Below are 17,387 nucleotides of genomic sequence, written 5' to 3' on the forward strand. Positions count from 1 at the left end.
CAAACAAAGAAAAAAAACAATTCAAGACATAACAAATTAGATTATTTTAAATTTCTATGTAAGATCTAGCAAGCTTATTTCCATCATCATGACAATCTATACAATGATTTTAAAAAATATCAAAATTACATATTATAAATTGACATTATCAGCATTCGAAATAGAAAGAAAATATGAAGGTATTAACCATAGTACAAATGGAAAATGGTGCATCTGTAAAAGCCAATAAGGCTTGGCAATTGAATGCACGAGGCGCAGAAGTAATAATAACATAAATATACTTGGAAGAAGAAGAAAAAATGAATAAAAAAGAAAAGAAAATGAATAAAAAAGAAAAAAAATGAATAAAAAAGAGAAGAATTTGGTATTAGAGTGGTCTTAAAATAAATTATGCATTATAAAGAGAGAAAAAAATGTTTCTTGTAAAGTCTTTTGAATGAATTATTGAATCCGCACTGTAAAAAAGGAGGTAGTGAATACCACATTTTAGGACCAATATAACGGAGAGAATCGGTCAGTATATTGGAAGAAGCATTCCAATGATGGAATGTATCAGTATTTCTCGTGTAGTGGGTATGGACCGCATTGTTGACACTAAATAGGTGCATAAGGTTTGGAGGTAGTGAGTTTGAGAAAAATCGTTGCATCAATGACGCAATTAGTAATTTATTAATATCATAAATATGTAAAGTATTGAATCTTCTAAATAAAGGTTGTGAGGGAGCTAAGAAAGGGGAATTAGAGCAGAGTCGTAATCCCCTTTGTTGAAGTCTATGTATAATTTGAGTAACTTAGAGGGATGTTTCGTGTAGGATCGCATGCTTCCAATATGTTCATTTGAACCAAATATAGATCCCGATGTAGATCCCGATATAAAATGTAACGTCACACTCAAAAGGTATTCATGTCGGTAATAAGTTTTCGTAATGATATTATATATATTCAAATCTCAAATCATTCTTCGTTCGAGGGCCAACAGTATGAACATTAGGTATACAATTTTAATACAGTGGCCGATTCAGGGGGCACAGGGGGCGCCCCCCCCCCTGGTAAAAAGGGGGAATGGGGAAGGGGAAAATGAAAAGGGAGAAAAGGAGACAAAAAGAAGGGGGAATGAAAAAGGAGGGGAAAAAGAAAGAAAAGGGAAGAGAAAAGAAAAAAGGAAAGAGGGAGGAGAGAAAAGGGGAGAGGAGAAAAAGGAGGGAAAGGAAGAAAGGGAAGTGAGAGGAGAGAAAAGGCGGAAAAGGAAGAAAGGGGGAAAGACGGAGGAGAGAAAAGGGAAAAAAGGAGAATAATGAGAAGGGAAAATAAAGAAAGAGGAATAATATTATAAGAAGGTGTTTTTTTACCGGAAAGGGGCGGGGGGGGCACGGAATTATGCAGTGTGCATAATAGAAGAAGAACCAAAAACAAGAGATGGAAAAAAGGGGGGAAAGAGAGAAATTTGTGTGAGTTAAAGGAGAAAGGAACAAAATGAAAGAGAATTAAACAATGATAGAAGAGAGTATCATGAGGAATTGTATTCCTTTTAAAAGAATAATGGGATAACAACCAGAGGCGTCACTAGAGGTGGGGTGTCGCACCCCCACATGCCCCCTACCTGTCAGGATATTGTCGGTAAAATTGCGCTGCTGTCGGGAGAAATGATAAAAGGGGGAGGGGAAAATGAGAGAGAAAGGGAAAGAAAAGAAAAAAAGAAAAGAGGAAAGAAAGAGAAGAGAAGAAAGAAAGAGAAAAAAGAAAAAGAGGAAGGAGAGGAAAGAAAGGAAAAGAAAAATAGAAAAGGAAAAAAGGAAAAAAGGAAAAAAAGAAGAGAAAAGGAAAACAAAAGAAATGGGAGATGAAAGAGAGCAGAGAAGTGGGGTGGAAGTAAAAGAGAGAGGAGGGTGTTGGGTGGAGTCACCACGTCGAGGGGGCCGGCAAGAATTATTATGTTGCTGTGTCGGGTCCGCTGTGTCGGTATTCTTGCAGAAATGCAAGTGAAGTCGGGGAGATGTATTATGTCGGTCGGTCGGCAAATTTGTTTTCCATACGAACTGTGACTTTTTATCGGACAAAGAAACATTTTTGAAAATTCAGACAATAATTAAGAGTCGGTACAACGAATCGTCTTCTCTCTAATAATTTAATGAAATGTCAAAGCTTCGGTGCTTCGCGCGGAAGGGAAAACAAAAATTCAGACAAGGATTAAGAGTCGAGAACGGTACAACGAATCGTCTTCTTCTCTAAAAAATTAAATGAAACGTCATAGCTTCTGCAGAAGCAGAAGCTATGACGTTTGAAGCTATTCAAACGCACATATTTATGAAGCTATTCAGTGGGCCCCCCCCCTCCTGCGCTTCGCGCAGGAGGGGGGGGGCCACTGAATTCAGACAAGAATTAAGAGTCGGGAACGTTACAACGAATCGTCTTCTTTCTCTAAAAATTAAATGAAGTGTCAAAGCTTCGCGCGGGAGGGGCGTAACGGAAAAATAACTTAGCTCATGGCCCCAGGTTTATAGGGTTAAATTTTTAGACATTAGGACATTGGCATTAATATATTTGTCGGTAATTGGTGGCTAGTTTTGTCGGTAATTGGTTACCCCCCCCCCCCCCCCCTCTGAAAAAGGTCTAGCGACGACCCTGATAACAACACAGTTTATACACTCGAGATAATTTTTGCAGACCCACCCTGCTTGGTCGCTCCGCTCTCTCGCCGCTGACGCCTCGCCGCTGTCGCTACGCTCCTTCATTTTTCATATATTTCACCCCCCCCCCCCCGTAAGAAATTCCTGGATCCGCCACGGTGGCGGATAGTAGTGTATAGTGTATAGTATTCCGGTGACCGGAATACTATAAACTTAAAACTTTATAATATAAAAAAAACGACCGACATGTCTGTTTATATTCAGAATGCATGATGCATAAATTAAAGAGTGTACTTGTTGGACGACTGCAGTATTTACAGGGTAGACTGCACCACCACTCGTAAATGTATATGAGCGGAATCTCCCAAGCACTATACACCGATACGGTCGTTTATATTTGTTGCAAATTGGCGTAGTATAATGTGCGTTGATATACGAAGAATAATTGTTTTCAATTTAGACCAAAAAGTAACGTGTATTTTATGCCGTCTGTTTAAACTGGAACAGGCGCGCCGGAAGCAGTTTGGGATTGGGGGAGGGCCGGGGTGGCAAACATTCCAGGGAGCTCATCTTTCACCTTTCTTCTCACCCCTATAATAAAAAAGCACACACGCTTTCCCATCCTCGTACAATATTTCCACGATATGCGCTTATCGCTATTATAAAATCCTCCATTGATAAATCTAGGGCCATGCAGAATGTTTAGGAAATTTAATTCCTGTTTACTCTCCTTTTAATTAATTTTGAATGGAATATAACTTGTATGTGATTCAATTCAGGTTTTATCATTATTCATTTCCTTTTTGGTTAAAAAATACAAACCACTTTTACTCCTTTACTGCTGATTTTTTTTCGGGGGCGTTTAGGGGGACGAAAATGTGTTTGCCCTAACCCCCTTTTTCGTGTGGGGCATCCGCCCCCTCCCCCCCCCCCCCCCCGCTTCCGGCGCCTACGAGCGGGATGTGCATTGTCTAGAAAATATGTATTGAAAATCGTCAAAACTTATTGAGGTAGCGCGGGTCCAGCCATTGAGACAGATACATTCTTGCCAAGGGTGAAGGTGATACTGTAGTGTTGCCATCAAAAGAGAGAATGTTTGAAGGGTTGTTTTATCTTCTTTTCACGCTTTCATATGCATTTTCCTTTCTGTTTTAGATGATTATCTCTCCGCGCGCGCTCGTATACGTACCATGACCCAGAAATTGACTTTGATCGATTTTTTAAATTACTCGACCATATCGCGATTTTGCCATAAAGCGTTAAGCAAGCATCAAATAAAATGAGCATTAAATACAATTTTTAACAATGTAAGGGAAGAGCAAAGGTCGGTTTTGTCTATGTCCCGGACTTCGTGGAGTTTTCAAACTTTGGCGATAAATTAGGCCCGTAAATTTTGACTTTGATTTTGATAAGAGCATAATATTTAGCAGAGATATCGTACATTAAGAGAAAACAACAAATTTGTTGCATCTTTCATATCCGACAGAAAGCACACTATAATGATAGCGGAACAATTTCCCCGGAACTTGTTCGGGAAGAGAAAACAGACATTAATTTGTCCCTATAAGGGCATGCTCGAATACAAATTATATTCCAAGAAAAACGCCATATTTGGTCATGGTTACTACCAACATAATGATTTCACCTAGTTAACAAATGTTTTAATACTCTATGTTATAAATAATTATAATGTTTGAAATGCAGATAATAGTTTATTGTACACAGGCGCGGATCCAGGATTTCTTAGGGGAGGGGGCCCAACTTTTTTTTTTTTTGCTCCCGAAAATTTGAAAATCGCGCCGGCCGAAAAGTCGCTCAGTGGGGGGGGGGGGGGGGGGGGGGGGGGGGGGGGGGGGTACAGAGCACATTTTTTTTTTTGATCCTCAAAATTTTTTCAATTTGCACCCCCCCCCCTTGAGCGCCAGGGGGGGGGGGGGCCCAACCCCAAAAAAAGGTAAAAATCACGTCATTTTACATGATTTTTTTCTCAAGGGGGGGGGGGGGGGCCGGCCCCCCCCCCCCCCTGGATCCGCCACTGATTGTACATACATAAGGAAAGACAATGGAATGGTGGCTTACTTTGTCTTTCGTGCTCGGCATTGAAATATGACTTTTATCGAGACCTTTAATCATTCTTCTCTGAATGAGGTTAGAACTTAGAGGCAGTGTTAAATCTACATTATGGACACATTACAACAAATATTCATATTTTTGGATGGAGGACGAAACTTAAGGTAACATTCCAGGATGAGATGTCCCCCCTCCCTCCCCCTCCCTCCCCCCCCCCCCCCCCCCCCCCCCCCCCCCCCCCCCCCCCCCCCCCCACCGTGTAGTGAATGGCTCTGTATTTTGTCATTCGAGAGCAGGCTTTCTGTCAGTACTAGTTCAGCCAGGAGGGATTGTAGTGATTGTATACCTTCATGCAAGGTTACTGACACGTGGTTACCTCATCATGCAAATCGGCTTAATATAAGAAAAAGGGGATCATGGGGGACCAACGGATACTGCTTGGGAATGGTTTGCTATATAGAGGGCGCAAGTAGCTACATGTAGTTAGTGAAAGGGACACTTCAGTCCCGCCGCTTAAAGGTAATACAAAGTTTTGGTATATGGGGTCATGAATTTGGTTCAGATTGGAAGCAAATTAATGTGATCCTACAATATTCAGTGATCGTTGTCGCGGCTGAAATCTAATCTAAAGTTATGAAATTGTAAACAATCAACTCTTGTTGTATAGTAATTGTATAGCTCCCTCTCAAGCCAGGTCAACATATTAGCTCAGCTATAAAAAAATGTTTCTTGACCGTAAAATCGACCAATTAGCTATTCCCGTTTGGAAACTATATATCACAACTACATATTCTGAGATTTTCATTCAGTTGCAGCTACCATTATTGTATGATCGTATGCGCTATTTTGAAATGGGAGCACCAGTAAATTTTTCTAGTCAATTTTTCTCGAAAGCAGAAGTGTTTTAGGGGCTAAATTGTGTATTGCTTATTATACATCTACAGGGGTATCCAAATATATCAAAGTTGTAAAGAATTACTATCCACCCAATTTTCAAAATTTAAAGCCCATACACAAAATAATGTACACTTCAAATGTCTTATTGTTTGGCTTACCATAAGTATTGTATAATAATATCTCGGTACACGGTACGTACGCCCACGGCCGTCAGCTGGTTACACAACTCATAATTTATTATGACGCAACTATACCGGTACATATGCGCATGCGCTTTTCAGTGCTCGGTCGCGATTAACGATTAATTATTCGCGAGATCGAGAGTACAATTACACAGAGAGTGCATTACTCACAGCACCGAGATACGGATGCTGATAAAAAGGGGTTGGAAACTTGGAATATAGACTAATTTAAAGGTACAAGTTCAACATTTAGCTGGTTGTTGTGAAACTCAAGAAATGCATGGGACTTGTTTACAGGTACGTGTATAGATAAAGATATGTCTAACATTAAAATTAAGCAATCGTAAAGATGTGCTTGTGTGTTTATGTGACTCAGCTGTGACATGCAGTGGAAAGCTAGCTAGATCGAGCGAGCTCCTCGCCGTATCCCCGGTGATGCATGACGCTGTAACTACGGTTAAGAAGCTGCCGTGCCGGGCCGTGCCATGCATCGGCAGCTGCCTTTCAGTTCCAGTTTCAGCCAATACCAACATCTAAAATCTAAATTAGGCATTTCTGTTTGTTGGAACTAGATCTAGTCTAGGTTTAATAGAAAGCAATTGTCATGATAACTATAAAGCCAACTCACCCAACTCCTGAAGTGTCATAAAAAAGGAGATATTTAGCTCCATAAATGAAAGTTGGGCCTTGGGATTGATGGGGATTCCTTCTAAATCTAAGTTAGATCTAGAGTCTAGATCTACGCTAAATCGTATGTATTAGAGCCCTGAAACACTTTTAAAAGTTAAATTTTATGGTCACTAAATGACGTTGAGAATTAGACAGGCCCGATGGAATGGGCGTGTCATCGCTGGGACAAAGTCCAAAATGACATTTTGATTCCACGTGAAATCTGTTCAAAGTACAGTCGCTCGTAAGCAGCTATAGTCTTGAATTTGTCGCACACTGAAAGTATTTTTAATTTGTTATTGTGAGACAACTTAGACCAGCTAGGGTCTATAAAATAATTTTTCTCAAACTTCTCAAGAGGGCAAACAAAAGGGACCTCCATAACTTTAGCATTGATTATTATGCACTAGTGCCAGTACTAGTGGCATAGATCTACACTGTAGTAGTGGGTGTGTTGTGTTCCCCATTCACAATTCTCTGCCTGTCAGATTTGAAATTTAATTACCGTATTTTCTGTAACTCTGTATCGTTTTTGAGCAATTACAAAACTTGGTGACCATTTGTCTTTTTCTTTCATTGACTAAAGTTTGTTGACAGATTATGATCTTGACCCCATTATTATTTTCGTTTTTGTTTAGGGTGTTGGTGATCAAACTAAATCATTATTCAACAAGTGTGTTGATGCTGCCTGACCTACAGTACTGAAAATGGTCTTCCAACACCCCTGCCTGGAGTTGCGCTGTGGCATTTAAAAATTGGAATAGGGAAAATGGTTCTTTAAACGATATAAAAAGATCAATATTTCACCAAAATTATGACAACGGTTGAGAAATAGTTGCTTCTTGTAAAACATACAATTATTTCAGTTTTGTTAATTTGTTTTGCATGTACATGTACATTTTGTCCCAGAAAAAACAAAACCGAGAATTATCGATGATTTATCATAACTTGACCACAATTATAATAAATAAATGACATATATTTGTAAAGCTTAGATCCTCCACTTTCATTTAATGCAACTCATATGATGCATATTTCACACAAGAGTGATTAAAAACAATTTGAAGAGAGGAAACTCATTTTTAGGGCAGTATCTGAATTTCAAGTGAAAAATCAAATTTCTAGAAATTTCATTTTCTGCCCTTTCATTAACACCTCAATCAGGAAAAATGAGCCAGGAATAACAAAATTCTGTTGGTTTAAAGTAATGCTTGCATTTCATAATTTGATTAAACAAATTTGTTTTCACTTGCTGCCTGCCGTAGCAACGAACAGAGTTGACAAAAGACTTAACTCTGTTTCGTTGATCAAGTCTTTCATCTTCTTTGTGCTTGGCTGATCGTCAATTACTAATCCAAATGAATGCACTTTACATGATTGGCTTTAAGTATAATATACAGTAGGATTCTACATTGTACAGTATATAATCTTTGCAAAATAAATATATGGGCAATTATTTATGATAATGTAATTCACTCCCTTAATGGCTTAAAAATCTTGTAATATGAATCTGCTGTCTTCATATTTTTATCATAACTTATGTTTCATTTAGGTCTTGATTACCAGATATAAAGCAGCAACCATACTAAATTCATTTCAATTTATCCCCTAACAACAATTCTTTTAGGAAAACTGAGACAACTCCGTTGAAAACTGAACGAAACAGGAATTGAAAGACTTTGATTATATAAAGTGAACTGACAGACTTACATCACATGTTGGAGGTTAAGCGGAGCGTAGCTGTGTAAACAACAATGGGGAGGCGATTAAACCAGTTTGGTCTCCTGTTATGGAAGAACTTTATTCTTCAGGTAAGATTTGTTTGGATTTAACTATTCTTGGTAGAGTAAATACAAATTTTGAAATAATTTCTTCTGGGGGGTATTTTTTTTGTGTGTGTGTGCCATTTTCAATGACAAAATGCCCATCCTGTTCTGTAAAGTATCGTACAAGCATCTCACATCGGCAATTTGGGGAAGTTCATTGGTTCATGGAACACACCAGTCATGACGAAATCATGTATATTCAACCAATGATCCATGAAAAAAATTCTTCCTGTATGTGGGAACATTGATCAAAAAAAAAACTTTTGTCAGTAAAATACAACTTTTGGGACTAAAGAATACAGTTTTTGAACTCCAGAGGTTGACATTGTTATTACAAAATCTGTTTTACATCATGAGCTCACACTACAAATAAGAATATGAGAAATGTAATTTTTAAGGGACTGTCTCCTAGGTTATGAAATTTAAATATTGCGATGTCAAGTTATCTTTAATGTTCGCAACTTTAGTAAGTTTTATCCTTGATCTTTCACAGTGAAGACACTAAACTTTTATATAATAATCTTTTATATTCTAATTCTTAAGATCACAGTAGAGTTTGAGATTTTCTTTTCAAGTGCCTTATATTTAGATGACTAAAAATATATTTTGTTTTTACCTTTTTATTATCAGGGTCTGTTCGTTTTTAACTAAACAATGAAACTCAATTTGATTTATAAAAAAAAAAATATATATATATATATAGATCTATGTTGTATGAATTGTTCTTGCTGACAATACATGTACCATACAACATTGTAAATAAGATGAATACTACAGAAGGGTAACAAGCAAGGCAAGCTCAAGCCAAGATTGCAGATGAGTACCAGACTTCAAGGCTAACTAAAATAATTCTTACCGTTACTTATTCTGTTGTGGAGTGAACAGAGCTTTGGCAAACTACTGTAAGTCCTAATAGTTTAAATTTACTACCGGTAAGTGTAAGACTTTGACATTCACACTGGTATGCAAATAGCTATGAATTTCCAAGCCATTGTAATTGATTCTTTACTGTTTTTCTGCAGTTTCGGAGGCCAATTGGAACAACCTTTGAGATTTTGGTCCCCATAGCCTGTGCATCACTCCTTCTATTGGCAAGGTAGGCAAACTACAGCTTTAACATTATTCCGTTACAAAGTCCCACTATGCTAGGTGTAAAAAAAAAATAATCTTTTGACACTTTTGATTGTTAATAACTCAATTGTTTGAAGTTATAAAGTATTATGAATTTTTTTTAAACAATGCTGTGAATATTTATTTTTTTCACTTTTTGAAAATCAAAAGCACTAAAGCTACTTGTATTCCACTTGTCATTCTTATCATCCTTTGGCTACCCAGTGTCTTTAAAGGGAAATTAGCTAACAACTCTAGAGGAAAGTAGACTAGTGAGAGTTGGAATGAAATCAGAAGAAAAAAATGAGAAAGAAATTAAGTTTTAAAAGTTGTATTCACTATAAGTCCGGACACTTCAAATTGGCTGAATCCGTAATATCTCTGTTATGTAGGGGCAGACAACTTTCTCATTTGTTCCAATGCACAAAATGACTAGAAAAAAGTTAATTTCTCAAAAATATATGACTCAGGAGGTCCTATTCTCTTTAGAGGACCTATGATAATATGTTTTGAGTACCGTATTTGCCGGCGTAAAGGCCGCACCCCCGCATAGGCCGCACCCCCGATTTTGACATTTAAAAAAAAAAAAAAAAAAAAAAAAAAAAAAAAAAAAAAAAAAAAAAAAAAAAAAAAAAAAAAAAAAAAAAAAAAAAAAAAAAATTTTTTTTTGGTTGTAGTTGTTGTTTTGCTGCCGAAAACCCACGCGTGGAAGGACCTTCATTTAACATCGAGGTGCAGTTAAAGGCGCTGATTTGTGCTTGTAAACTTTTCGCAAATAATAGTAACAATGTCGTTTTTAGAAGAATGTGTAAGATCATTAATGTGAATTAAAAACAATAAAGTACCTATGGTACCAGTGGTGTACCTTGTGGTACACCATTTGTTATAGAAAAAAATTTGAGGAACTATTATTATAAACTACATATTGAGATCTATTAGAAAGATTACTTTCAAATCAAGACAGTCAAATTTTAGTGTTGTTGTAGTTTCCGAGTGGTGAGTCAACACACTGATTACTGAGCTGGGAGACATTGCCAGGCATAGCGCCATAAATCGAAACTAAAAAAAAAAAAACTAAAAAAAAAAAACTAAAAAAAAAAAAAAAAAATTTTACTCTTTCGTCGCATAGGCCGCACCCCGACTTTTTGATATTTTCTCTTCCAAAAATACTGCGGCCTATACGCCGGCAAATACGGTAGTACCCCATAGGAAAAAAGGCACTTTGGAGAAAAACAGAAATGATATTTTTGTAAACGACAAACGTGGGATTATCTGTGACTATGTCAAAATTCGTCAAAAATCCACTGACCAAACTGTCAATTTGAGTTTCGCATAGACTTAGTGAGCTCCTATTTCAAACAATTTGCATTCTGACTATTGAAATACAATCATTGTAGCAGGTTAATTAAATAATTTGTAAGGCACTTAACAAAGACTTAAATGCATTAACTTTGATTATATTTGAAAATGGTCTATTGTTTTAAACTCTGGCTAAGTCAACGCAAAATACCAGGAGGATCAATCTCTTCCCAAATGAAAGTCACATATATTCTGTTTTATTTAAACAGACCTGCCAACCAGTACGATTTAGTCGTATTTCGTACAATTTTTAGAAGCAAATACGACAATACGATTTTTATAAATATACTACAATTTTTTTTTTGTGTGTTTTTGTTGTTGATGGTACATGTATTTTGTGTGTGTGTGTCTGTGTGACATTTTCAATGGCAAAATGCCCATTCTGTCCTGTAAAGTATCCTACAAGCATCTCACATCGGCAATTTGGGATGTTCATTGGTTCATCGAACACACCATGACGAAATCATGCATATTCAACCAATGATCCATAACAAAATTTCTTCCTGTATGTAGGAACTGTAAGAGGCATTGATCTGCGTAACATTCCATGTTTTTTTTAAAGAATACAACTTTTGTCAGTAAAAAACAACTTTTGGGATTAAAGAATACAGTTTGTGAACTCCAGAGGTTAGCTGGTCTGTTTAAAGTATGAAATGACAAATTAGAAGTTTATTGCATATTCAACTTCCTTCCTTCATATTGGTTGTGGTAGAGGCCTGACAATTCAAAATGACTTGCAAAAAGGAAATGACTTGTTCATCATAATTTATTTATTACATGACGTACGTCCTGGCTCTACAGACATTAGCAATTATAAAAAAATGAGTGCATGCACATAGAATATTTATATACACTAACTTTTTAAAACCGCTTTGGTAGTGCATAGGAACATTATATCATGATGTGATGTTACATAATGTATGCTTCAATGGTACATAGCAGTATTATCAGAAGATGCATTATCATACATGTCAAACGGTATTTCACATCAACTGACTAAGTTGAATGTGCCTTGGTTCACTTTCATGTAAATTATGTTGGCAGTAATTATGTTTGCACTTTAAAAAATGATTACATTTTAGCAAATTTCTTTCACTGTCGTATGATTACCAGTATCGTGGAGTATGACTGGATCAAGATTGACATACATAATCTGGGAATAGTTTAGATGTTTAGTTTTGAACAATTACATTATAGTGTGGTCAGGGCATTGGCATTTTAAACAATTATAAAATTGCCTGAAATATTTTAGAAGTATATCTTCAATTGAATTATGCAAGGTAAATTTTAGTTTACCACCATCTTTTTCTCATATTGGTTGGTATTGGTGCTAGAAGTAGTAATTTAATTCATCCAGCATTGCCCTATTCTGACCATTGCCAAAATCCATTAATTTTCCATATTACACAAACATGAAGTGTGAATAGACACACCAATTACAGTGTGTGTTCCGGTAGAGTAAGTACTTTAATACATGTAATAGTGGCGTGACAGGTAGGGAGAGCTCCATTGTTGATCTTCCAATGAGCTGCTGTCTCGGGATCGGACAATTGTGTTTGTATTGAGAATAATAGAACTCGGTGTACAAATTGTCAACAGCAAAAAGAAAATGAATTTATCACACATATTTTGTTTCTAATAAGAAGTAAAAGAAGAATTGTAGCTTACATACATGTACTGTGGTATGCATTATTGTGGGGCTTCATTGAATTCACCTTTTTTGCATTGCCTGAAAATGAAAAACATGACTTGATATACATGTACATGTATGTAAATGTATAATGGCTGTAAAACAATCTGGAGTGACATAATCAAGAAATATATCGTTCATTTTTACATACAGTTCAAGATATACATGTAGACCGGTAGTGGTAAAATTGCGGTTCAAGGGTTTCGGGTGCAAAATATCCATTCAATATTGTTCAAATATTCCTTTCAGAGGTTTAGATGGCAATACTTCAACCTAAATTTGCAAAAAAGCAGAAATATATATCCCCAAATGTTCAATGTTGAATGTCCAGGCTGGATCGATATGATAATTTACCAAATATATCAATTACATGTAGTAGGCCGTTTCCCGGCAAAAGTAGTATCATCATGTATTAGCCAAAACATATTCTTTCACATGATTGGTAATAAGAGCTTCCATTGAGACTTGAGATTGGGGTGTTTTTTAACAATTAAAAAGAAATCATTCATACCTTTACCAAGATCTGTAATTTTATAAGTATATTAAAAATTGATTTGTCTTCATTTATGATTCTTCAGAATGTGGCATATTAAAGCTTACATGTACATCTAAAAGTATTCATCAAAGGCTTAATTTAACCAGTCCTTTTTTTTATTCTCGAGTTATGAAAAACACAAAAACATCAAATTTACAAGGGGTATAATTTGGTTGTTATTGAACTGTAGCGACATGTACCCAAATATTTCCTTTTCTCAACTTGTGTGGGCTTACAAATGCGATAAAATAAATTGATTTGTTTCATTTTCCTTCTCCAATCAGTTTATTACAAGTAAGTAATATACAAAGTAGCCTTCTGATTTTATTAATACTCTGACACTCACTTTTAACTGTCAATTTAAAATTCAAGAAAACTCATTTAATCATTTTATTTTTCATACCTTTACCCTCACAGGAACCTGATCAAAATTGATGAGAAGTGTTTCAGTAAGTACCGTAATGAGTTACATGTGCCAATGTCTCCCTTATTAGTTTTTCCTCTTTTTTGTAAAATCTCTCTCTCTCTCTCTCTCTCTCTCTCTCTCTTTATGTGCTCAAAAATAGTTCATTGTATTGTGTATGTAGTGTAGACCTGTCTTAAGTATTTTTTATATTGAATAATTAATCTAGCCACCTGAGATGCACCAGACATAGTGTAATAAAGAATGAAACTAAACAAATTGTATCAATATGGTATCAAGATGTTGTGAGTGATCACCTGTAGATCCGATCACAGTCATAAGTAATGTCAGGTTTTAAAACTCAGTTTGATTTTTTTTTTAAGTAATGAAACTTAATTTGATTTTTTTTTGTAAATTGAATTGAGAGAAAAGAGTGTGAAGAATGTTGTAAATCATATTTTCACTCTCACCAGAGTTTTTTTTTGTCCCACATGGAGTCATGCAATTAACTTCTTGTAATTTACTGTTTAGTCTGTTTTCACTTACAATATACATGTACAGTATGTAGATTTGTTAACAAATCATGAAACTCTGTTTGATTATATTTTAAATGATAATAAATTGAATGTCGAGAAAAAAAGTGAAGATGTAAATTAATGTCTCCACTGCTCATTCTATTTTAATGTTCTGTACTGCAGGATGATTTGAAGACATATTTATGATATAGAAATGTTGTGATGATGTATAGATCAGTTCAAGATAACCTGTGGTTGAGTAATTGGGGAAAAAGTATATTATACCAAAAGAAAATTGTTATCAATACTTGTAGTACATATTGCTTTGTTTCTATTGTAGAAAATTAGAGAAAGCAAAATCATTTTACTACATTTTCTCCTTTAAAAAAAAAAAAATCTTTAGTCAAGGCTTTTGCCAAATTCGATACTATTTAAAATTGTATCTACATGTAGCTACATTTTAGGCACTACATTTGTAAAAACTTGGATCTTTTAGAGAAGTAAAGTGAAATTAATTAGAGAATTTTTATTCAATTTTCCAGCTACTTTTGACGAGGAATTTGTGGATACTGGCCATGGCTTCAGTCTGGATGATCTAAGTACGATAGAAGGATGTATAGCAAATGGAACATCATGTCCAGCCATTGCTTTCTATCCCAACAACACTGTCAGTAAGTACATATTGATATTGAATTGTGTTATTTTGTGTGATTGCAAGTACATGTATGTACATGTATATTACATGTTTATTATTTGGCCTGTGTGTTTGTGTGTGTGTGGCCACTTTGAAGAGTTTCCTCTGATCTCCTTCTCTTTAAATTATAAACAACATACCGGTACATGAATTGAAGCTATTTTACCCATTGTGTATACATTATATGTAAAAAATGTATTTGATTCTTTATTCACAGACTCATTATATCACATTCGTCATCTCCCTAGCTCCCCTCTCTCTATCCCCTCTTCTCAGCTTTTTCCATCTGTCTCTCATCTCTATCAGTCATGTTTTTCTCTGTCTCTCTCTGTCTCACTCATTTCTCTATCACTTCTCGTTCTCTCACTTCTCTTTCTCTCACTCTCACCCTCTTTCTCTCACTGTCACTCTAACCCTCTCTTTGATTGTTCATCAACATTCACCACTTAGCCCTTAGAATCAATATTTAAATTCTAAAAATGGCAGTGACATTCTTGTCATGGCATTTATTGCTTGGAATCAGGCTCAGCACATACGCCCACACTTTTGTATGTGAGAGACCAGCTTTCTGTTTGCTCTTTTCAGAACTCTTAGAAAATTATGAGTTTGCGACTTGAGATTCTAGAAGGTATCATTATATTACGCGCTATATAAAAACTAAATATTATTATTATTATTATGTAACATTTGCCAGTGCTGTATGTTCTGACCCACACATGAATGTTAACCTCTTATACTTTCTACTAATACACCAGTTTACGGTTGTGTGCGCCATTTTAAACAAAGCCAATGACCTAGAGGTCATGTATTTATGCGTAAATTGAGATTGCGCCCATGCAAATTATGATGATATCACTGCCTACGCGCTGCATTGTGCGCGCACATCATTTGCATGGCCGCAATCTTAATTTACGCATAAATACCACTGACCTCAGGTCATTGGCTTTGTTTCAGGGCCAATGACCCGAGGTCAACTGTCTGTGCATGCGCACTGATATAACCGTAAACTGGTGTATTCTTATAATGATGTGTAATAACAAGTATGACAGATATCATGAAAAGATTTATAATAATGATGTAATAAAGGTATCTTCTGAAAACCATTAATACATGAGATCTACAGTATGTACAGTGTAAATATTTGACAATCCTAACTTACAAAAATTTAGGCAAAACAAAAAAATACATATTTCAGCGATCTACAAGCTCTCAGATTTAATATTGTTAAATGATCCCTTTAAGATTTATATTTCAGCATTTATTTTTTTTAACTTTTAAAAGGGGATGGCATTGATATGTTTTGTTGATTACTGTTATTATTATTATTATTTTTTATTTTTTATTTATTTATTTATTTATTTATTTTTTTTTTTTTGGGGGGGGGGGGGAATATAGACAGATACCTAAGTATTGCATCTTTTGACCATTTGTGGAGAAAAAAGATGTGTTTTTTCATTTCTGTATACCCTCTTCAGTTTTCAATGCCCTGTTTGTTCTTGTCAGGTATATGTTGAAATTTTGACAGGATGTGTGCGTGTGATTCCACAGGTCAATTGTGCATTCATGATCACATAATTTGTTTTCTTCAAAGGGTTGAGTTGCTATGGCAATGATTCCATCACAGTACTCCACCCATTATCAAGTTTCAGACTTTGTATGCAAAGTGACATGTATTAGAGTAACCATGGTGATAATACTCTTGCCTTAAGATATCTTCTTTTATACCCAAACGCATGTTTGTATACCGGTAATATACTTGCAGTGTGCAATCTGTTATGTATATATTCTATCTTTCATAATTTATTACAGACAAGTTTTCTCATGTAGGTTTTCTCTTTTTCTCTCAAATAGCAATCTTCTCATTTTACTTGTGCACTTTCCGTCCTCTGTTTTAGCTAATGGGAGGATTATCTGTGCGAACTCTTTCAGCATTACACCCTTTTTTTGTTATTGCCTTGTTTATGTGGTAGTGTTGCCATTGAAATGATGAACCATAATTAGGATTCAGACATACTCCATCTATATAAAGGAACCACATGTAATGTAAAATAGATCTTTAACTGATGTCTTTTAGATCCAACTTTTGCTTTTATATCTGTGCCATACAGTATACTCACAGTTAGCTGCCATCATGGTTATTTTTATTTTTCTGTTATGGCGTGCAATTCCAGAAGCTTTTTAATTTACTTACTAATAATGTATATTCAAGTTAGGTGTCTGAATTTCATTTTTTAGTTATTGTCTGTTGCTCAGTTGAAAAGATGGAAGGACAAAAAGAAATCCAATTAAAGTCTTCAACTCCACCATATGGTATAATCTGTAATGAAGATCTCTGGTCATAAATTAATTGGATGCTGCTTGCAAGACATACATGTATGATGTAACTCAAGGATGGACAATGTGCATGTACGCTAGGTATGAATCTGGTTGGATTACAAGGCTATGAAGCACTGAATATATTAAAAGTAATGCATTTTGAAGACGCTCCATGATTATTCAGCTGAAATAGAACACATACATGTATATGGATTTTATGAAAGCCGAGGATTTTTTTTTTTTTTTTTAATGCTTTGATAATAAAAGAAGGAAGGGACAGGAAGTAAAGACTGCTGAAATGTATTTTGCTTGATATATTTTCAACTGGAAAGCCCAGAAATTGAAATTAATTTTGACAGCTAAAAAAGTAGATGATTGATCAAGTTATGTTGTGATACATTATATGTTGTTAATACATGTATATCATGCAGCAAGAAATTAAAAAGGCCTTCTTTGCATATATGTGATAAAAATTTGTATTTACTGTCGCCCTA

The 17,387-nt window shown here is 35.5% G+C and overlaps 1 protein-coding gene across 2 annotated transcripts in view; it reads left to right on the plus strand.

The window, feature by feature from the left end:
• The first annotated feature begins 5,923 nt into the window (after window positions 1-5,923).
• Window positions 5,924-17,387, plus strand: part of LOC373526 (ATP-binding cassette transporter subfamily A) — a 45,300-nt gene continuing 33,836 nt past the window's right edge. Inside the window, exons 1-5 of one of the 2 annotated variants that reach the window (XM_030975047.1) lie at window positions 5,924-6,073; window positions 8,073-8,256; window positions 9,294-9,367; window positions 13,383-13,414; window positions 14,426-14,554. In XM_030975047.1, the coding sequence (XP_030830907.1) occupies window positions 8,200-8,256; window positions 9,294-9,367; window positions 13,383-13,414; window positions 14,426-14,554 (292 nt within the window). In that variant the 5' untranslated portion in view covers window positions 5,924-6,073; window positions 8,073-8,199. 2 annotated transcript variants of the gene reach the window in all.

This window comes from Strongylocentrotus purpuratus, unplaced genomic scaffold, assembly GCF_000002235.5.
Source record: "Strongylocentrotus purpuratus isolate Spur 01 unplaced genomic scaffold, Spur_5.0 spur5_scaffold_8, whole genome shotgun sequence".
In the NCBI taxonomy this organism is placed as follows: domain Eukaryota; kingdom Metazoa; phylum Echinodermata; class Echinoidea; order Camarodonta; family Strongylocentrotidae; genus Strongylocentrotus; species Strongylocentrotus purpuratus.